Here is a 22,765-nt window from a genome sequence, read left to right as displayed (position 1 = left end):
GTGGCGGGTTCAAACTCAGCCCCGGCCAAACTGCAACAACAACAACAAAAAAAATAGCCGGGCGTTGTGGCGGGCGCCTGTAGTCCCAGCTACTCGGGAGGCTGAGGCAGGAGAATCGCCTAAGCCCAGGAGTTGGAGGTTGCTGTGAGCTGTTTGATGCCACGGCACTCTACCGAGGGCAATAAAGTGAAACTCTGTCTCTACAACAACAAAAAAAAAGAAAGCTATTTGTGTGGAATTGCTTTCTGTCTGTGATCACTCTGTTGCATCAGTTTTGCTTAAGATTCTTCCAAGCAAGGAGCCAAATAACCAGACCTGAAGTTAATGTAAATAGACTGAAGAGTTTTTATATCTGTCTATGACCCCTAACTTGCTTCCATGTCCCCTAATTTGCAGCCCTCCATCCTCCTTGCCTGAACCCATCCCCTGGGGCTTATATTAAGATGCTCCTCCCATGACTTGGCGCCTGTGGCTCAAGTGGCTAGGGCACCAGCCACATACACCAGAGCTGGTGGGTTCGAATCCAGCCTGGGCCTGCCAAACAGCAATGACAACTACAACCAAAAAATAGCCGGGCGTTGTGGCAGGCACCTATAGTCCCAGGTACTTGGGAGGCGAAGGCAAGAGAATCGCTTAAGCCCAGGAGTTTGAGGTTGCTGTGATGCCAAAGCACTCTACTCAGGGTGACAGCTTGAGGCTCTGTCTCAAAAAAAAAAAAAAAAAAAGATGCTCCTTCCACAAGTCAGGTGTAGTCCTGCCTCAGGGCCTTTGCATGGGCTGTACTGCCTGCCCAGAATGCCCTTCCTTTTTTTTTTAAGAGACAGAGTCTGACTTTGTTGCCCTCAGTAGAGGGCTGTGTCATCACAGCTCACAACAACCTCCAGTTCATGGGCTTAGGCGATTCTCTTGCCTCCGCCTCCCTAGTAGCTTGGATTACAGGCACCCAGCTCAACACCCGGCTATTTTTTTGTTGCAGTTTGGCCGTGGCCGGGTTTGAACCCGCCACCCTCGGTATATGGGGCTGGCACCCTACTCACTGAACCACAGGAGCTGCCCAAGAATGCCCTTCCTATGGAAGTCCACAGTGAGGCCTCCCCCAGAACCTTCATCCCTCTTCCTGACCTGAGTTTTTGTATAATACTTACCACCTTCTATCAGACTATATCATAATTGCTAGATGTGATGTTTACTGTCTCCTCTACCTGGCTGTCAGCTCCTGTATAGGTACTTTTTTTTTTTTTTTTGAGACAGAGCCTCAAGCTGTCACCCTGAGTAGAGTACTGTGGCATCACAGCTCACAGCAACCTCCACCTCCTGGGCTCAAGCGATTCTCCTGCCGCCACCTCCCAAGTTGCTGGGACTACAGGCGCCCGCCACAACGACCGGCTATTTTTTGGTGGCAGCTGTCATTGTTGTTTGGTGAGCCAGGGCTGGATTCGAACCCGCCAGCTCAGGTATATGTGGCTGGCTCCTTAGCTGCTTGAGCCACAGGTGCGGAGCCACCTGGATAGGTACTTAATAAGTATTTTTAAAATAAATAAATAAATGCCAAGAGTGTGGGGGCGAGTCCGTGTGGTAACACCAGAGACAAGGGCTGGTCCCTGTGCACACTGACAGTGGGTTGGCCAGGTTGGGACTGTGGGCTGGGGCAGAGTTTCCAGGACCCAATGACAAGGAGCCCAGGCTCAGAGAGGAGCTTGGACTCCCTAGCCTAGCATCCTTCCTGACTACAGGGTCGAGTGGGTGCCTGAGGAGGAGTTGCCTTCTTGCCTCTCCTGCTGCTGGGCATGGAGTGGCAGGTCCTGCCTCCTTCCCACTCCCAGCCACAAGCCCCAGGGCTCTGGCAACCTGCCCGGCCTGACATCTTCCTAGGGTGAACATAAAAGGTCCCCCTTCATATGGAACATGAATCTGCCCTTAGGCTGGACTGCAGCCTGGCATAACTACCTCCTGAGTTGCCTCAGGACAGACATCTGCCTTGCCCACTTGCAGCGAAGTGGCCACTGGGGCTGGTGTAGGGGCACAGAGGACCCCAGGGTGTGGGGTATCCTGACATAGGGTAGAGAAGGCTGGGCTCAGCGCTCCACTGTCAGATGAAACTAAGCAGGCCCAACCCACAGACACTGCTAAGTGCCTACTGTGTACTGGGTAGCTCCGCACACATCTTCACCTCATAGCTCTGATGTCCAGGTAGGTGGAGGGCACCTCACATTCCCACCATTAATAGCCAAAGTGATATCAGGCTCAAAAGTGCTATGGAGGCAAGGACCCAGGAGGATTCCCAAAGGCCTGCCTCCTGCCTCCACTTCCCTGGTGGAGGTGTTCTTCTTGCCCTTTTTGAGCCCTGCTTCTTCGTGTGTGCTGTCTTTCTGCCTCTCTACAATGCCCTCCCCCTCCCTGCTTGTTGCTGGAGCAGGCTGGGGATGGGGGCTAGGGAGGCTGGACCTGGAAAAACCAGCACCAAGGAGCACCTACCCCAGCCTGGTTCCAGCCCCAGGAATAGCCTAAGGCTGCCTCTGGACTAGGAAGACTCTGTCTCCTCCGAGCTGATAGACTAAAGAGCCAAGGGACAGCTAGACAGAGGAACAGGCAGCCCAGTGGGGCTATATGGTGAGTATCTGTGGAAAGGAGGTGGCAGACTCTGGGTTTTCCTGGTACCCCAACCTAAGGCCCACCAGACTTACAGGAGACTCCAATCCCCACATTTTAGGATTGGGAGTCGTCAGCACCCTTGGGTGGTTCTTCCTGTTTTCCTTGTCTTGCAGGTATGGCCTCAGAGTCCTAATATGCAGACCAGGGAGAGAAAATGACTGGGACCCCTGAGACTCCCAGAATCGTCCCCACACACAATTCAAGGGTCTTTTGTCCAGGGCCCACAAGGGACAAAGCAGGGGCTCTTGTGGCCTTTAAAAAACACTCTTTTATTATGAGACTCTTCAAATCTACAGAAAGGAAAAGAGGCTGGCACTGGCAAGGGGACCCACATCTTGGAAGCGCAAGCCCTCCCCGCGCTGTGGTCTCAGGACAGAGGTGAAAACTTGAGTCGCAAGAGACAGCCGCTGCCTGCAGCTGGGCTCGATGACCTTGGGCGCGTCCTTACTCTTCGCCGGCCTCAGTTTACCCTCCTGGGAAGAGGCTTGCGCAGGTCTCCAAGGCTTCAGGCCGCGTGACCTTGGGATGCCCCAAACCTAGCAGCTCTAGCTTCTTCTGCGCTAGGCCCAAGCTGGGCGCGCTGGACGGGGGCGCAAGCAGAAGCGGGGCTCCTGCCCCCGCTCCTCCCCCGCAACCGAGGCTCCGCCCCCCGCGGCTCCGCCCCGCCCCGCCCTCGCCTCCCCCCCCTCCCTCGGGCTCCGGCCGGCGGCGGCGGCGGCCGCGGCTCCGCTCCGCACTGCCCGGCGCCGCCTCGCCATGGATGCGCGCGGGGGCGGCGGCCGGCCTGGGGAGAGTCCGGGCGCGACCCCCGCACCGGCGCCGCCGCCGCCGCCCGCGCCCCCCCAACAGCAGCCGCCCCCGCCGCCGCCTCCCGCTCCACCCCCGGGCCCCGGGCCCGCGCCCCCCCAGCAGCCGCCCCGGACCGATGCGGCGCCCCCCGAGGCGACCGACGAGTGCGGCCCGCGGGCCCGGCTCCGCAGCCGCGACAGCTCGTGCGGCCGCCCGGGCACCCCGGGCGCCGCGAGCACAGCCAAGGGCAGCCCAAATGGCGAGTGCGGGCGCGGCGAGCCGCAGTGCAGCCCCGCGGGGCCGGAGGGCCCGGCGCGGGGGCCCAAGGTGTCGTTCTCGTGTCGCGGTGCGGCCGCCGGGCCCGCGCCGGGGCCGGGCGCTGGGCCAACGCCGGCGGATGAAGCGGGCAGCGAGGAGGCGGGCCCGACCGGGGAGCCGCGCGGCAGCCAGGCCAGTTTCATGCAGCGCCAGTTCGGCGCGCTCCTGCAGCCTGGCGTCAACAAGTTCTCTCTGCGGATGTTTGGCAGCCAGAAGGCCGTGGAACGAGAGCAGGAGCGTGTTAAGTCGGCGGGGGCCTGGATCATCCATCCGTACAGCGACTTCAGGTACCGCCTCCGGGAGGGGCCGACCGGCGTGGAGGGGTCCCGGCGAACGGACGCGCACTGGGGCAGTCCTTGGAGCGCTTTGGGGAGGGCGGGGCGGAGCTCCGGGACGGTGACCTCGGGGGCTCCTCGGCGACCTAGGGCGTGCCCGGTACCCGCCCCTGAGTGACCTGGGCGCTCGAGGCTCCGCCCTTTGGAGGGTTCTGGGGGGCGCGCGCGGACTCCTGGGGTGACCCCGGCGCGCCTCCTCCCACGCACTTTGACATCCCTGGCCCTGCCAACGCTGCGGGTGGAGTGGGCGCCAGTCGCGGATGTCAGGGCCAGCGTCTGAGCACTGTGGGGCAGAGAGGACAAATAGAGGGGAACGTGGGCAAGAGGGAGGCGGCGGAACAGGAGCCAGGAGGAAAGGAAGGGCGCCCGGGAAGGACGCACCCGAGAAAAGCTGATGGAGAAGGGGTTAAGCAAACGCGGGTCGCTCTGTCTCCACCTTTGCCAGGGGGATCTGCGTCGGGGTCCAGGGGCTTAGGTTGCCTGCGGAGAGAAGACGCGGAGCGTGCTGTGTGGTTCCCATACAGTGTCTTCTGTGAGCCTCTCAACCCGGGCCGCTGAGTGGTGCACCCATGTGTCTGTGGGTTTGTAGATGTTAATATGGACTAAACTAGTTAATGCCTGGAAAGACTGAGAGCAAGGTCTGGCACAGGTCCACGGTCTCATGTTTGTGGTTCTGGTTCCTGGGCTTGGGTTGTGTGGCCGGCGAGAGTGAACGGTGGGTATCACGGCAGACCATATATGTGTGCGTGAACAGGAGCGTATAACTGCAGGAGGACAGGGGTCCTGGAGGGTGAGCCTGGCGATCTAGGGGAGGCGTGTCTCTAGGGGTGTGTCTGCGTGGTGAGTCCTTGGTATGTGTTCCAGCGGTGCGTGTGCGTGCATTGTTCAGGGTGTGCCTGAGTCAGTGGGTGTGTATATGTTGGTAGGAAGTCTGATTTGTGTGTCCTGGGGAGAAGTGGTGTGTGTGCATGCATGCGTGTGCTCTCCCAGTGTGCGGGTGCATCAGTAGGCAGTGGTGCGAGCTGTGTGCAGGTGCCACATGTGTCCGTGGGACTCACCCCACACCCCAAGCTCCGCGCTCGGAGTGTGTGAGGTTTCAGCACCGTGGACAGCGCTCGGGGGCGCTGGCATTCTGGGCTCTTTTCCTTGTCCTAGTCTCTCCTTCCCCAGGCCTGAGCCCCTCAGGGCGAGGTCCACATTTACCTCTGGATCCCCAGAGCTGGGCAAGGGTTGTTTCCTTTCCTTGGTCCCTCTGCACCCCTAGCACTTGACTGGGGAATAGGCCCAGGACGCACAGTTAGGGAAAGAGCCTGGAAGAAAGCCTGGAATTCCAATTTCCCATCCTAAGGCCTTCCTGAGAGGTGAACACAGCTCTGAGCAGTACTCTGGATTTCAAGAGAGGCCAGGGGTGGGAGAGCCCAGGAGGGGCTCAGAAGGATTGCTGGATCCTCCTACCCTGCTTGAGGGGGGCTCGGTATTTCCCTACAGATGGTTCTAGCTGGAAGATCTCTGGTCAGTGTCAGCCTGGTGTTCTAATCTGAAATGGGCTCAGCGGGAAAGGATGGACTGGTTTTTCAGGGCCCACTGGTCTACCTGGCCCCATTTTGAATGGGGTGCTAGTGCCATGAGGGACCTGGTGGGCAGGGAGGTGCAGAAAGCACCCACTCCTCTTGGTCCCCTCCAGCATGTCTGCCAACAGCACCTCCCCACCCTCACAGTACCAGCCCACAAGTGGTGGTACAAGACTGGCGTTGGGGGCTGGCAGCTGTGGGCTTTCTCTTGGCTACAGAGGAGCAATGTGAGACTTGTGGGGGCAGGTGGACTAATCTCTGGGTGGATGAAGGAGAAGGTTGGTAGGAGGGGTGATGCTCCCTCAGTTTTGTGCTCCACTTGGGCACAATCACCTTGGGGCTCTGCTCCATGCTCTGAAATACAGAGAGGCCATGTGAGCTGTAAGATCCCAGCTGGGCAGAAAAATTGAAAAATTGGAGGTTAGTAATCAGGGATCGGGTAAATGTGATCTGTATTTAACTACAAGAGAGAGCAAGGTGGTTAGATTTTATTTTATTTGTCTGGGTAAGGTGGCTCATGCCTGTAATTCTACCCTCTGGGAGACTAAGGTGGGTGGATTGCTTGAGCTGAGGAGTTCAAGACCAGCCTAAGCAAGAGTAAGATCTCATCTCTACTAAAAATAGAAAATCTAGGGTGGCGCCTGTGGCTCAGTGGGTAGGGCACCAACCCCATATACTGAGGGTGGCAGGTTTGAGCCCGGCTCTGGCCAAACTGCAACAAAAAATAGCCGGGTGTTGTGGCAGGCGCCTGTAGTCCCAGCTACTCAGGAGGCTGAGGCAAGAGAATCACCTAAGCCCAAGAGTTGGGGGTTGCTGTGAGCTGTGACACCACAGCACTCTACCAAGGGCAATAAAGTGAGACTCTGAGGGCGGCGCCTGTGGCTCAAGGAGTAGGGCGCTGGTCCCATATGCCGGAGGTGGCGGGTTCAAACCTAGCCCCGGCCAAAAGCCACAAAATAAATAAATAAATAAAATAAAATAAAATAAAACAAAACGTTTAAAAAAAAAAGTGAGACTCTGTCTCAAAAAAAAAAAAAAAGAAAAGAAAAACTAGCTGGTGCTTATGGTGGGTGCCTGTAGTCCCAGCTATTTGGGAGGCAGAGGCAAGTGAATCTTTTGAGTTTGAATTTGCTGTGAGCTATGATGCCATGGTACTCTACCCAGGGTGACAGAGTAAGACTTGAGTCTCAAAAAAATTATTTTATTGGCCAGGCGCAGTGGCTCACACCTGTAATACTAGCACTCTGGGAGGCCAAGGTGGGTGGATTGCCTGAGCTCACAGGTTCAAGACCAGCCTGAGTAAGAGCAAGACCCCATCTCTAAAAATAGCTGGACGTTATAGTGGGCATCTATAGTCCCAGCTATTCAGGAGGCTGAGACAAGAGAATCGCTTGAGCCCAAGAGTTTGAGGTTGCTGTGAGCTATGATGCCAGGCACTCTACCGAGGGCGACAAAATGAGACTCTTGTCTCTAAAAAAAAAAAAAAAAGTACGCATGTTTCTATGTATGTATATACAGACAGAGTCTTGCTTTGTAGCGTAGGCTAGAATACAATGGCATGATCATTGTTCACTGCAGCCTCCAACTTCTGGCCTCAAGTGATCCTCTTGCCTTGACTTCCCAAAGTTCTGGAATAACAGGTGTGAGCCACTGTGCCAGTCTCAATGTTTACAAAAGGACTTAGATGTTGCCAGTGTTGGGTACAGTGGGGCCTCTACAAGACTCCCATACTTTGGAACCTATGCCCCTTCTACACCTTTCTCATTCAATACAGAAATAGACTCCAAGTATATCATAAGAGTAATGCTCCCCAGCACCAGACTAGGAGCTGTTGGAAGCACCTTATGAGTATCTGATTTAATAATATTAATTATTACAATGGTGAGGGAGGTATTGTCCCATTTTACATGGGTGGAAAGAGAGACCCAAAGAGGTAAAGTCACTTGCTCAAAACCACACAGCTAGTCAGTGCAGATGTGAGGTTCCCATCTGGACAGGCTTGCTGATTCTCCACGCTCTTGGCTCCTAGCAGCCCAGCCTCTCTGGGTCCCAGCCAAGCCAAGGAGAAATGGGAAGAACAAAGCACTCTGGAAATTGTTTACGATATTGAGGGTTGCCAAGGGGTACAATATATGTATTTATGTTAATTTCTTTTTTTTTTCCCTTGAGACAGAGCCTCAAGCTGTCACCCTGGGTAGAGTGCAGTGACATTACAGCTCACAGCAACCTCCAACTCCTGGGCTTAAGTGATTCTCTTGCCTCAGCCTCCCAAGTAGGTGGGACTACAGGCGCCCACCACAACGCCCAGCTATTTTTTGGTTGTAGTTGTCATTGTTGTTTGGTGGCCCAGGCTGAATTTGAACCCTCCAGCTCTGGTCTATGTGGCTGACGCCTTAGCCACTTGAGCTACAGGCTCCAAGCCTATGTTAATTTCTTAAAACTGTGTGTGGAGTGTGGGGAGACCTCTTTCTTCTTTCCACATTTGCCCCTTTTGTTCTCATAAATTGGAGGTGTGAAAACTGTCTGCATTGGTGACAATCCACAGGCACCACACACCGTTTCAAAGGAAAAGGGAGGCCAGGCACAATGGCTCACATCTATGATCCCAGCACTCTGGGAGGCCAGGATGGAAGGATTCCTTGAGCACAGGAGTTCAAGCCCAGACTGAGCAAGATCTAGACCCTGTCTCTACTACAAATAGAAAAATTAGCTGGGCATTGTGGGTAGGCATCTATAGTCCCAGCTGCTTGGGAGGCTGAGGCAGGAGGAATGCTTGAATCCAGGAGTTTGAGGTTACTGTGAGCTACCATGGCACTCTAGCCTGGGGCAACAGAGTGAGACTGTTTTTTTTTTGTTTGTTTGTTTGTTTTTTGAGACAGAGCCTCAAGCTGTCACCCTGGGTAGAGTGCAGACAGAATCTCGCTTTGTCACCCTCGGTAGAGTGCAGTGGTGTCATAGCTTACAGCAACTTCGAACTCTTGGGCTCAAGCAATTCTCTTGTCTGAGCCTCCTGAGTAGCTGGGACTATAGGCACCTGCCACAGTGCCCAGCAATTTTTATTTATTTATTTATTTATTTATTTTTGGCCGGGCCTGGGTTTGAACCCTCCACCTCCGGCATATGGGACCGGCGCCCTACTCCTTGAGCCACAGACGCCACCCAATGCCCAGCAATTTTTAGAGACAGGGTCTTGCTCTTGCTCAGGCTGGTCTTGAATCCATGACTCAGGCAATCCACCTGCCTTGGCCTCCAAGAGTGCTAGGTGTCTCACCTCCCAAAGTGAGCCTCTGTCTCAAAAAAAAATTTTTCTTTTTTAAGAAATAAAAGAAAAAGGGAGAAGGAGCCTCCCCTATTCCCCAGCTCTAGCTCTTGACCTGGAGGCTGGAGGTTTCTCTTCTTTCTTGATGTGACTTTGCCTTTTCCTGTGAATCCCACCCCATGTCTATACCTGCCTGGCACTATCCAATTGTCCTAACTGGATAGGACAATTAATGTTTGATGAACTGGAACATCCCTCACTGTCCATACTGCAGATGAGGGGCATTGAGATGGTCTTGGGGGAAGGTGCAGATGGTGTCCCAGACACAAAAACAGCTGGGCCAAGCCAGGAAGCAGGAAAGTTGCATGTATGGAGGGTGGGACCCACTGTGGAGGGCGTTTCAAAGCAGTTTCTTCCAAGCAGGAGCAGCCTCTGCATCCATCTGCAGCTGACTCAGGACTTGGAGCCCAGACCAGTCCTTTCTGGGCCTCATTGCCTCAGTTTCCTCATATGTGAGGTGGTGTTGGTAGAAGAGAAGAGAGAAGTAGGTATCTACCTTTCACAGTCAGGCCAATGACTCGTGGGCCTCACATAGCCTCGTCTCCTCCTCTTCCTGTTGCATGGCAAGCGTCTGCCCCAGCTATGCCCCTACAAGGCGTGCCCATACCCTGGATCTGACCTTCAGCTTTCAGCTTGCAGGGTAACTCCCCTGGGCTCCATTTATACAATCGAATGGGCCTTGTTTGCTCTACCCCGCTCCAAGTTTGTGCTGTTCATTTGCTCAGAAGTGGCCTCTTCCACTTACCAAATCCCAGTCTCTGGCACACAGCTGGTGCCACATTTTTGCATTTGCCAAGGAACAGAGGCAGGTCTGATCTTGATTTCAGCTTCCTGGGCAGGCATGGATGGGTGCTAAAGGGACACTTGTTATGCAGGGCCACGGGACTGGAGGCAGCTCTGGCCTCTGCTCCTGGTACATAGTAGCCCCAAGAGAAGCCAGGTTGTATGGATTACTGCAGTCCCAGCTACTTGAGATGCTGAGGCAAGAGAATTGTTTGAGCCCAAGAATTTGAGGTTGCTGTGAGATGTAATACCATGGCACTGTACCCAGGACAACAGAGTGAGACTGTCTCAAAAAAAAAAAAAAGGAAAAAAAAAAAAGCCCAAGAGATGTTCCAGGATCTCCCACGGATTTGGTGGCAAAGCAAGTTTTCAAGGGGCACAGAGATGGATTTGGGGTTTAGGAGGTTTGATTTTCCTCCTTTGCACATTATTAAGGTTTGTGCCTAAATCGGAACAGGTGAGAAAACCAAAGGAAAGGAGGGATTTGGCTTCACAGAATTCCTGGGGCCTTGGGAGAATCTTCTGCCTCTCTCTCTCTCTCTCTTTTTTTTAGAGACAGAGTCTCACTTTTTTGCCTTCGGTAGACTGCTATAGCATCACAGCTCACAGCAACCTCCAGCTCTTGGGCTTAGTTGATTCTCTTGCCTCAGCCTCCCAAGTAGCTGGGATTATAGGCACCAGCCACAGTGCTGGACTATTTTTTGTTGCAGTTTGGCTGGGTCCAGGTTTCAAACCCGCCACCCTCGGTATATGGGGCAGGCACCCTACTTACTGAGTCACCACCCCTTTCTGCCTCTCTCTCTTTTTTTTTTTTTTTGTAGAGACAGAGTCTCACCTTATCGCCCTCGGTAGACTGCTGTGGAGTCACACAGCTCACAGCAACCTCCAAATCCTTGGGCTTACACGATTCTCTTGACTCAGCCTCCCAAGTAGCTGGGACTACAGGCGCCTGCCACAATGCCCGGCTACTGACTCTCTTTTGAATATAATTATTTAAAAAATACATACAAAGCTGGGTGTGGTGGCTCACACCTGTAATCCTAGCACTGTGGGAGGCTAAGGTGGGTGGATTGCTTGAGCTCAGGAGTTGGAGACTAGCCTAAGTAAGAGCCAAACCCCATCTCTAAAAATAGGTAGGTGTTGTGGCAGGTGCCTGTAGTCCTAGTTGCTTGAGAAACTGAGACAAGAGGATCACTTGAGTCCAAGAGTTTGAGGTTGCTGTGAGCTATGATGCCATGGCACTCTACCAAGAGCGACCAAGTAAAATTCTGTTTCAAAAAAATTATTTTTAATAAATAAATACAATTATTATTTCTATTACCTTCAGTCCAACCACCCTGATCCTAAAGGGCACAAGTTCAAACATAGAAAAGCCTGAGACGTGGCTCGGGACCTGTACTCAAGTGGCTAAGGCGCCAGCCACATACATCAGAGCTGGCGGGTTCCAATCCAGCCCTGGCCTGCCAAACAACAATGACAACTACAACCAAAAAATAACCAGGTGTTGTGGTGGGCACCTGTAATCACAGGTACTTGGGAGGCGGAGGTAAGAAAATCGCTTAAGCCCAGGAGTTGGAGATTGCTGTGAGCTGTGACGCCACGGTACTCTACCCAGGGCAACAGCTTGAGGCTCTGTCTCAAAAAAAAGAAAAACCTGTGACGTGCAAAGGAGAAAATCTCCCAATGGGGAGCAATGGGGCAGGTGTGGGGACAGTCCCTGGGGGGCCCAGCTGGTGAACCCCATCTCCTACTCTGGGGTGGTAACTTTCTCTGCACTTGTCGCCACCCTGAAGATGGCCTGGTGAGCAGAAGCCTGAGTGAGTCAGGGCTTTGTCCTTGGGACCTCTGGCCTAGGGAGTGGAGGGCTGGTCCCTAGCAGTAGAATCTTCATTTCCTGAGAGAGAACGGTTGAGCCAGTAGCTTCCTTATTGCCCTTCATCCAGTTCCCATGTCTATTAGTGCCTCTGAGGTCTGTCTTTAGTCTCTCCTGTTGCTGCCAATTTTAAGTGTTCTTGAATTGTTTGTTCCTGAAGAGGCCTGGGGTGAAGGAAAAAAGATGAATTGGTCCCTGTCTTGTGCCTCAGAGGTGTTTAAACAAAGCCCAAACCTGTAGGTGCTCACTCTGTCAGGTTCCCTGGGCTCCCTGGGAGGTCAGGGGGGAAGGGTTCTTTCCAAGAACCTAATAGGACTGGACACCCCTGACCCCACCCCAGATGGCCTAGAGGATCAGTAGGAGATTAGGATGGGGTGCTACTCTTTAAATCCCTGGGTGATGAATCCCTGCATTAGAGCTCAGGATAAACCCCACATGGGAGGGAGATGAAGGGTAGGAGTGAGGGTTTCTCTGGCTCCTGACTTAGCAGGAAGGCTGGCATCAGCTCAGGCCTGTGGAGGACAATGGAGGCACATAGACACTCCCATTTCCCAGATGGAGGTTTGAGGCCCAGGCTTACTCTCTGGTGAAGTGTCTCATATAGGTGTCAGGGGTGGGGGTGTCCAAGATCTCCCTCCTCTCTCCAGGACCTTCTCTAAATTCCCTACTTCAAAAACATCACTCTAGGCACAGTGGCTAACTCCTGTAATCCTAGCACTCTGTGGGCTGAGGCAGGTGTATTGCTTGAACTCAGGAGCTCAAGACTAGCTCATCTCTACTAAAAATAGGAAAAAAAAATATCTGGGCCTTGTGGCATGCACCTGTAGTCCCACTTGGGAGGGCTACTTGGGAGGCTGAGGCAGGAGGCTCACTTGAGCCCAGGAGTTTGAAGTTGCTGTGAGTTATGATGATGCCACAGCACTCTAGCCTGGACAACAGAATAAAATTCTATCTCCAAATAAAGAGAGGCTAAAAAAGGAAAACTCCAACTGGGTTGACCTTGAAAGAGAAGAGCCCACTGCACCTCAGGCCCTTTGCACTTGACACTCTCTCTGCAGCATGACTGAGGTGCCCCCTGGTTGCTTTGAAGCATCCAGTCCATCTGCTCTGGTATGGATGGGCTGGAAGCTTCAAGGGGACTGTGCCTGTCTGGTCTTCTTTGCCCCAGGTCCCCACATGCCTCTCAGTCTGGTCAGTGCCCTGCCTTGGGATTGCCAGGAGCCTGGGCTGTCCCCCACTGGAGTCTCCCTTTCTTAATCCCTCACACCTGCCACAGATATTGACTCCACATCAGGGCTCAGGCTCCTAATCCTCCATCCTGCAGCTCACTCTTAATCGCCTGACCTCAGGCCCCTAATCCCCTCATGGATTTTCCCCATCTCTAATTCCTGGACGGCCTTCCTGTCGAATCTTGAATCCCATGGGGAAAGGCCCAGGTGCCCCTGATCTCGGCCTCCTAGGACATCTCTGTTCCACGGGTGCTAAGGACTCCCCCAGGGTAGACCCTCCCCACCATGTACGGGACCAAGGGTCCCATGGGAAGAGGGATGCCCACCACCTCAGCTCAATGGGTCTCAGTTTCCCCATCTGTCACCCAAGTGGATCAGAGGCCTTGCCCCACCAACCTACCCCAGCTGGCTCTAGAGAGATAGGGTCACTCCCAGCATGGGAATTCTGAGAGGGGCTGCCTATAGTCTCCATGTCTGGGTTCCAGTTCACTCTGTCACTTGCTGCTAGAGGAGCCTCAGTTTCCCTGTCTGAGCCAAGAGAGAATGGCTGGACAGCTGCCAGAGGAGGGACTGAGTTCTCAGGGCTTGGTTTCCCTCTCTGCCTGCTTAAGGCTGGGCTGGAGAAGGAGCAGTAGAAGTGGGATCATCCTCGGGGCCTCATTGCTATTTGTTTGAGACTTTTTTCTTTCTTTCTTTTTTTTTTTTTTTTGCAGTTTTTTTTTGGCCGGGGCTGGGTTTGAACCCACCAACTCCGGCATATGGGACCGGTGCCCTACCCCTTTAAGCCACAGGCACTGCCCTGTTTGAGACTATTTTTTATAGTACAGGATTTCATTATATTCATTAAAGTTCTTGCTGTGAAGCCTCCCACCCCCTTGACAGACAAGTGGCTTGTCCCTGGTTAGCACTGGGAAGCAGTGGGTAGCCTCAGCCTGCTTATGCCAGCAGGTCTCTGCAAGCGTCAGTGGGTAAGGGGCTTCCCCACACTGGGCTGTGAGGTACTGAGGATCAGAGAGGGAAAGTGGCTAGGCCCAGGCTGTGTAGCCCAAAAGAAGGGAAGAATGGGCTTTGGGGTTTAAGGCCCATCAAGGAGATCCCCACACAGTGAGGGTGGCAGAAGACAGGCTCTGGGGGCCAGAGGGCCTGGGTCTGTTCTTGCACCCCCACTTCCTGGCTGGGAAACCTTTCTGATTTGTTAGTGAGGAGATGTGATACCTGCTCTCACCCCATCCTGCCCCAAGAACAGAGGAGGGAATGTCTGTGAAGAGTCACTTATAAATGAGGCCCTAGTGTCATGTGGCTCTTTAGACTGTTTTTACATTCCCCAGTGGTTTCCAGGCCCACCTCCCAGGGGTTTTTGGGCCCTCTTGGTAGTTTCTGAAGCCTTGCTGGGTGTTTCTAAGCAACTCCATGGCCTTTTCAGTTAGTCCCTCTCACTCGTTTTGTGCCAAGGTTTGTGCCCCGAAGGTGGGGGGCAGTCTCAGACCAGAGAGGGTAAACTGGGACTCAGAGTTCTACAGTGGCTTCTGGGGGCTGGAGGGGGTGAGCAGACAGGTGGGACCCCCCTCAATCCTAAAGAGTGCCAAGGCTCTGGGGCTCTTCTTTTTTTTCTTTTTTTTGAGACAGAACCTCAAGCTGTCACCCTGAGTAGAGTGCTGTGGCATCACAGCTCACAGCAACCTCCAACTTCTGGGCTCAAGCAATTCTCCTACCTCTGCCTCCCAAGTAGCTGGGATTACAGGTACCTGCCACAACACCCAGCTATTTTTTGGTTGCAGTCGTTGTTTGGTGGCCCAGGCTGGATGCGAACCTGCCAGCTCAGGTATGTGTGGCTGGCACCTTAGCTGTTTGAGCCACAGGCGCTGAGCCGGCTCTGGGGGTCTTGATGAGTAGATGCCCCAAATCAGGGGTCTGAATTGACGTACTGTGTCTAGGTTCAGGCAAAGGAAGGTCTTGAATTTCGAGCAGAGTCATTTGACTTTGTCCTTTTTTTTTTTTTTTTTTTTTTTTTTTTTTGTAGAGACAGAGTCTCACTTTATGGCCCTCGGTAGAGTGCCGTGGCCTCACACAGCTCACAGCAACCTCCAACTCCTGGGCTTAAGCGATTCTCTTGCCTCAGCCTCCCCAGCAGCTGGGACTACAGGCGCCTGCCACAACGCCCGGCTATTTTTTGGTTGCAGTTTGGCCGGGGCCGGGTTTGAACCCGCCACCCTCGGTATATGGGGCCGGCGCCCTACCGACAGAGCCACAGGAGCCGCCCTTGACTTTGTCCTTAAAGTTCTGAGGAGGAACCCATCTCCACCCAGAACTGTTGTCAGCCCTTCTTAGCTCTCTCACCCCAGGCAGGTTTGTATGGGAAGGCTTCCCAAAGACCCAGTCTCCCTCCCCCTCGTGGCTGGAGTCTCCCATGGTTTTTTGTTTTTGTTTTGTTTTTGTTTTGAGACAATGTCTCATGCTGTTGACCTGGGGTAGAGTGCCTACCTCACAGCAACCTCAGACTCGGGAAGTTCAAGGAATCCTCCTGCCTCAGCCTCCCTCCCAAGTAGCTGGGACTATGGGTGCCCACCAAGATCCCCAGCTCATTTTTCTTTTTTCTTTTTTTGAGACAGATTTACTTTGTTGCCCTCGGTAGAATGCCAATGTGTCACAGCTCACAGCAACCTCCCACTCCTGGGCTTAGGTGATTCTTTTGCCTCAGCCTCCCAAGTAGCTGGGACTACGGGTGCCCGCCACAATGCCCAGCTATTTTTTTGTTGCGTTTTGGCCAGGGCCAGGTTTGAACCCGCCACCCTCAGTATATGGGGCCGGTGCCCTACCCACTGAGCCACAGGCATCACCCACCCAGCTAATTTTCTGATTTTTCTATTTTAGTAGAGAAGGGGTGTTGCCTTCCTCAAGCTGGTCTTGAGCTCCTGAGTTTAAGGGATCCTCCTACCTCAGCCTCCCAGAGTACTAGCATTATAGGCATGAGCCACTGTGCCCAGCCCCCATGTTCTTTTAAAGAACATTACAACACATGTGGGCTGATGGAAGAAGAGACTGAGGTTCCAAAGGGCTGGAGGAACTCATTCAAGGTCATTGGTGCTAGTGAGCAGGTGCCAACCCAGGCCTGGCTAATGCTACCAGGATATGAGACGTTGGGTCTCTTCCAGTCTTTGATTTTCACAGACCGAGCTGCTGTGAACATCTTGGTACAAATCACTTTTTAATTTTTTTCTATTCCTTTTGGACAATTTCCTTGGGATTAGTTCCCTGAAATGGACTGACTGGGTCACCCGGGAGGCATGGTGTTAATAGCTTTTCTCTTGAGGTGCTGTCCAGAAAAGATCTAATTCATGCAGGAGACAGGGAGTTCACCAAGGCCACATAAGTGCTGAGGCTTTCGGATTTTTATTTATTTGTGTTAATTTGGGGTACCAATTAGGACATGGGGATTCAGGCCACGATGAGGAGGGGGTTGGGGCCTATAGGAACCCCCCCAAACCCACCTAGGGAGAGATAAAATCTGGAGAGACTTAAGGGGGGCTGATTCCATCTGGGTGTGGGAAGGGGTGAATGTGAAGGAGGAAAATTGGGGAATGTAAAGGGGGAAAACCAAATAAATGACTCTGTTTGAAATTCAAGACAGGTTATATGGGCTCTGACCATCATCTGGGGCATCTGCTCCTCAACAACAGACCCTAGCCCCAGAGGATTTTGTTTATTAATTCCCCCCCACCCCCACCAAGCCTTTGAGAAGAATCTTTTATACTATGTATTTTTTTTCTATCATAAAATTTGGCATTTAATGGTCATGCCTGTAATCCTAGCACTCTGGGAGGCTGAGGTGGGTGGATCACCTGAGCTCAGGAGTCTGAGACTAGCCTGAGCAAGAATGAAACCCTGTCTCTACTAAAAATAGAAAAACTAGCCGGGGTTATGGTGGGCACCTGTAGTCCCAGCTACTTAGGCAGCTGAGGCAAGAAGAGTGCTTAAGCCCAAGAGTTTGAGGTTGCTGTGAGCTATGATGATGCTATGGCACTCCATCTGGGGTGACTGGATAAGACTCTGTCTCAAAAAAAAAAAAAAAAGAATTCTTATTTAACCATTTTAAAATGTAAAATTCAGTGGCATTAATTACTAATATATTTACTTTGTTATGTAAGCACTACCACTATCCACCTCCAAAACTTTCTTATTATCTCAAACAGAAATTCTGTACCCATTAAACAATAACTCCCCCTTTCCTCCTCACCCCCTGACAACCATGAATCTCTATGGATCTGCCTGTCCCTGGACAGTTCATATAAGTGGAGTCTCACACTGTGTATCTTTTTGTGTCTGGCTGCTGCCACTGAGCACAATGTCCTCAAGGTCCATCCATGTTGCAACCTGTATCAAAGCCTCCTTCCTTTTCGTGGCTGAGTGATATTCCAGTGTGTGGAGGGACCATGTATGTTTGTCCCTTCATCCGCTCATAGCCCCACGGGTTGTTTCTACCTTTTTGGCTGTCATGAATCGTGCTGCTGTGAACACGGGTGTACAAGTTGCTGTTTGAGTCCTTGATTTCATTTCTCTGGGTATATATACTCAGGAGTGGAATTGCTGGGTCATCTGATAATTCTATGTTTAACTTTTTAAGGCGCCACTGAACAGTTTTGCCTTGAAGTGCTTTTGATTTGCATTTTCTCGACAGCTGAGGGGCTGGGCATCTGTCCATGTGGCCATCTGCTGAGTCCATATGACTTCATGGGTAGATGCCTCAATCACAGTGCTGTGCCTGGCCCGTCAGTAGATATTCCTTGAATGGACGGGCCTTTTTCTGCCAGTGTTTCCCAGGTGGAATTTTGGGATTGACTTTGGGGACATGGATCAAATCTGAGTATATATAGGAATAGAAGCAATCCATCATCACTTTTCAAGGCCAAGTCCTATGGATCTCATCCCTCCCATCCTCTCAGGGCCTCTGCTCTGGCACTTCCCAGCTCAATCCTGGATGAATGCCTCACTCCTCCTGTCACACTTCCGGGGTGCCTCCTAAAGTGAAGTGCAGCCCGTCCTGGCTTTCAGTGACCCACGTGGAGGCTCTGGCTCCTAGAGGTGGCTTATGGGCCCTGCCCTGCACCTCCAGGGTCTCAGGCTGAGCACTTCCCAGCCCCCCAGACTTCCCTCTCACTGCGCCTGCTGCCGAGTGCTCTCCTGTCTGCCCCCAGCTCCTCTCTGTTGTCTGCTCTTTTCTCTTCCTATGATATTTTTTGAACCTTGTGTAAGGCACATTGTCCCTCTTTGGTCATGTGAAAAATGTAGTCTATTTTGAGCATCCCCTTGAGGTTTTCCAGGGCTCCTGCCTCTTCAAGGAGGGAAGGTCAGACTGGGCCAGAGAGGGATCTGTGCTAGGGGCGCCCAGGGGGACGGGTGCCTTCCTGGAGGTGGGGTCCATGGTCTCTGCCCATGACCTTGCTGCAAGAGAGAGATGAGGGATGGCTCTGGAGCCAGGGCCCAGGCCCAGGCATGGAGGCTGAAGGGTCCCTTCCCCCCAGGTTCTACTGGGACTTCACCATGCTGCTGTTTATGGTGGGAAACCTCATCATCATCCCCGTGGGCATCACCTTCTTCAAGGACGAGACCACAGCCCCGTGGATCGTGTTCAATGTGGTCTCGGACACTTTCTTTCTCATGGACCTGGTGCTCAACTTCCGCACGGGCATCGTGATTGAAGACAACACGGAGATCATCTTGGACCCCGAGAAGATCAAGAAGAAGTACCTGCGCACGTGGTTCGTGGTGGACTTCGTGTCCTCCATCCCTGTGGACTACATTTTCCTCATCGTGGAGAAAGGCATCGACTCTGAGGTCTACAAGACGGCGCGTGCCCTGCGCATCGTGCGCTTCACTAAGATCCTCAGCCTCTTGCGGCTGCTGCGCCTGTCGCGCCTCATCCGCTACATCCACCAGTGGGAGGAGGTGAGGGGCGCCGCCATGGGACACAGGCGGGGCCACCTGGGGTGCCAGGGCAGCTCCTCAGTGTGGGGGTGGGGCCGCGAATATAGGAGTGGAGTCTTGTATGTAGAGGTGGGGCCATGGGGGCGGGTGTGGGCTGAGCTATGGCTGCAAGAGCAGTGGTGTAGGTGTAGGGGCGGGGCCTTGGTAGCAAGGATGGAGCGATGGCTGCGGGGGCTGGGCCATAAGGCGCTAGAGCAGGTGGACACTACTAAAGATATGGAGGTGGGGCCATGATGGGAGGCACCGGGCAGGGCTATGAGAATCTAGGGCAGGCGTCCTCAAACTGCAGCCCGCGGGCCACATGAAGCGGTGTGAATTGTATTTGTTCCCGTTTTGTTTTTTACTTCAAAATAAGATATGTGCAGTGTGCATAGGAATTTTTTTTTTTTTTTGTAGAGACAGAGTCTCACTTTATGGCCCTCGGTAGAGTGCCATGGCATCACACAGCTCACAGCAACCTCCAACTCCTGGGCTTAAGTGATTCTCTTGCCTCAGCCTCCCGAGTAGCTGGGACTGCAAGCGCCCGACACAACGCCCGGCTATTTTTTGGTTGCAGTTCAGCGGAGGCCGGGTTTGAACCCGCCACCCTCGGTATATGGGGCCAGCGCCTTACCGACTGAGCCACCGGCGCCGCCCAGGAATTTGTTCATAGTTGTTTTTTTTTTTTAACTATAGTCCGGCCCTCCAACAGTCTGAGGGACAGTGAATTGGCCTCCTGTTTAAAAAGTTTGAGGACGCCTGATCTAGGGCCTGGGCCACGGGGAAAAGACAAGGTAGGACTTTGGGTTCAGGGTAGGCCCCAGCAGGGTGGAGGGGGCACAGGGTGGGCCAGGCCCCAAGCTGCTAGGGCTGAAACCAGGGTGGGGTGCCTAGCGGGGCCACAGATGGAGCCCTCGAGGGAGTCCTCGAGGCTGTAGTGAGGGGTCAGGAGCCACAGAGGCGGTGCTTCAGTGGGATCACTTGGGTGCTAGAGAGTGGAGCCACAGGTGAAGTCCTGCACATCACCCGCCCATCAGTAATAGGGAAAACGAGCCTCTGAGAATCAAAGCCACGCCCCCTCCCCGAGTCCAGACCGCCCGGATCCTGCCTCTTGGGGCGGGGCCTTGCAAGGGGTCGTGGGGGAGGGTGGTGGTCCTGGGAATGGAGTGGCGTCCTGTCCCACAGGCTATGGCGCTGGATGGGGCAGACGGGTCACGGCCCACATGCTGTGGTCTTGAGAACAGAACGGAAGTTAACGGGGTTCCAGCCGCCGGTGGCTCCTTCTTTCACTGTTCAGGAGGGTGAGGGGTGGCGGGCAGGGGTCAGCGGGACCCTCATGGCTGCCCCTCCTCACAGATCTTCCATATGACCTATGACCTGGCAAGCGCAGTTATGCGCATCTGCAACCTCATCAGCATGATGCTCCTGCTGTGCCACTGGGACGGCTGCCTGCAGTTCCTGGTGCCCATGCTGCAGGACTTCCCGCGCAACTGCTGGGTCTCCATCAACGGCATGGTGGTGAGCGCCAGAAGGGAGGCCTTCCCCACACAATTTACAAATGGGCACCGTTCACATCCCTTCTCCCCCGCTCATTCCCCTCAGCCCTTCAGACCTGGGAGCATCCAGAGGCAACCGAGTTTCCATTGTTCCAGTGCAACTATGATGATTTTTGTCACCCAGATATCTGTTTAGTGCTTTTTCCAATTCATTCACCTTTTTAATGTACATACACTTGTTTAAAAGAAAAATTTAGGTTGGGCTCAGTGGTTTACACCTGTAATCTCAGCATTTTGGAAGGCCAAGGCAGGAGGACCACTTGAAGTCAGGATGTCGAGATCAGCCTGGGCAACATAGCAAGACTGTCTCTATATAAAAAAATAAAAAAAATTGGTGGCGCCCATATCTCAGTTGGCAGGGCGCCGGCCACATATACCTAGGGTGGCGGGTTCGAACCCAGCCGGGGCCTGCTAAGCAACAATGACAACTACAACCAAAAAATAGCTGGGCATTGTGGCAGGCACCTGTCATCCCAGCTACTTGGGAGGCTGTGAGGCAAGAGAATCACTTAAGCCCAAGAGTTGGAGGTTGCTGTGAGCTGTGACATCACAGAACTCTACCCAGGGTGACAGCTTGAGATTCTGTCTCAAAAAAAAAAAAAAAAAGATGGAAAAATTAACCGGTGTGGTGGCCTACACCTATAGTCCTAGCTACCAGGAAGGCTGAGGCAGGAGGATTGCTTGAGCCCAGGAGTTCGAGGTTGCAGTGAGTGATTGTGCCTGTGAAAAGCCACTCACTCCAGCCTGGGCAACCTAGTGAGACCCCCATCTATAAAAGTTATTTTTTAACTAAAAAAAAATTTTTATATCATAACTCTCAAATGGGAAAACGGTATTATGAGCCATATGAAATAATAAATGTCCAGAAATAAACAATTCATAAGAAAAAAATAATAATTGAAGGAAGTCCCAGGCACCTGTTGCTTCCTGGTTGAAATGCTGACTGGTAAAGAGGGTGAGTCTTGGCTGGGTGCTGTGGCTCACACCTGTAATCCTAGCACTCAGGAAGGCCAAGGCAAGTGGATCTCTTGCACTCAGGCCTGAGTAAGAGTGAGACCCTGTCTCTACTAAAAATAGAAAACCTAGGTGGACATGGTGACCCATGCCTGTAGTCCCAGCTACTCAGGAGACTGAGGCAAAAAGATTGCTCAAGCCCAAGAGTTTGAGGTTGCTGTGAGCCATAGCTCATAATGCCACGGCACTCTACCCAGGGGGACAAAATAAAACTCTGTCTCCAAAAAAAAAAAGGCAAATCTTGGGTACCGTAGGAGTGAAAGTCAGGTTAGAGTCCCAGTGAGCCTTTCCTTTGGCCTGGAAATTGCTGTGCATGACTTATGGACACATATGGAACTTAGGATGTTTTTGGTTTGGACAGAGAGCAGGTGGGTTTCAATGGGTCAGAAGCTACTGAGGGGAAGCCCCCAAGCATCTCTTCCTGGCATCTGTCACAGCTGCTCCAGCTGAGGCAACCCATTGTCTAGCTGCCACTTGTGCATGTGGGCCATTTCCTGAACAGAGCCCATTGCCCCCCTTCACCAGCTGGGTCAACTAAGGACTCAGAGGGCTGGTACCTCCCAGTCCAGCCTGGTGCCTATGCCCTCCCTGTCCCTCAGATCTGACTCTGTTGCCCCCTGGAAACGTTGATGGCTTCACAGATACTCTGATCAGAGGCTACAAAGGTGTAAGGGCCAGACTTTGGCCCTCTGGGTCTCAATTTTTCTTTTCTTTTTTGAGACAGAGTCTCAAGCTGTCACCCTGGCTAGAGTGCCATGGCGACACAGCTCACAGCAACCTCAGACTCTAGGGCTCAAGTGATTCTCTTGCTTCAGCCTCCCAAGTAGCTGGGACTACAGGCACCCACCACAACCCCCCACTATTTTTTGGTTGTAGTTGTTGTTTTTTTTTTTGTAGAGACAGAGTCTCACTTTATGGCCCTCGGTGGAGTGCCATGGCATCACACAGCTCACAGTCACCTCCAACTCCTGGACTTAAGCGATTCTCTTGCCTCAGCCTCCCGAGTAGCTGGGACTACAGGCGCCTGCCACAATGCCCAGCTATTTTTTGGTTGCAGTTCAGCCGGGGCCGGGTTTGAACCCACCACCCTCGGTATATGGGGCCGGTGCCTTACCGACTGAGCCACAGGTGCCGCCCGTAGTTGTTGTTTTAGCTAGCCCAGGCTGGGTTCGAACCTGCCAGCCTTAGTTTATGTGGCCAGCACTCTACCCACTGTGCTGCCACCTTTTTTTTTTTTTTTTTGAGAGTGTCATTTTGTTGCCCTTGATAGAGTGCTGTGGCATCATGTGATTCTCTTGCCTCAACTTTCCAAGTACATGGGACTACAGGTGCCTGTCACAACGCCTGGCCATATTTTGAGATGGG

At 53.0% G+C, this 22,765-nt stretch overlaps 1 protein-coding gene across 2 annotated transcripts in view; it reads left to right on the top strand.

The window, feature by feature from the left end:
- The first annotated feature begins 3,340 nt into the window (after nucleotides 1-3,340).
- HCN2 (hyperpolarization activated cyclic nucleotide gated potassium and sodium channel 2) overlaps nucleotides 3,341-22,765 on the top strand; it is a 34,908-nt gene continuing 15,483 nt past the window's right edge. The window contains exons 1-3 of one of the 2 annotated variants that reach the window (XM_053581633.1): nucleotides 3,341-4,046; nucleotides 18,389-18,812; nucleotides 20,187-20,348. In XM_053581633.1, coding sequence (XP_053437608.1) covers nucleotides 3,409-4,046; nucleotides 18,389-18,812; nucleotides 20,187-20,348 — 1,224 coding nt within the window. In that variant the 5' untranslated portion in view covers nucleotides 3,341-3,408. The remainder of the gene's footprint in view (nucleotides 4,047-18,388; nucleotides 18,813-20,186; nucleotides 20,349-22,765) is intronic. The other variant, XM_053581634.1, reaches the window with a different exon arrangement.

The sequence above is a fragment of the Nycticebus coucang genome, chromosome 2 (genome assembly GCF_027406575.1).
Source record: "Nycticebus coucang isolate mNycCou1 chromosome 2, mNycCou1.pri, whole genome shotgun sequence".
Classification (NCBI taxonomy): domain Eukaryota; kingdom Metazoa; phylum Chordata; class Mammalia; order Primates; family Lorisidae; genus Nycticebus; species Nycticebus coucang.
The sequence above is the reverse complement of the archived record's forward strand: the minus strand, read 5'-3'. Positions and strand labels throughout refer to the sequence as shown.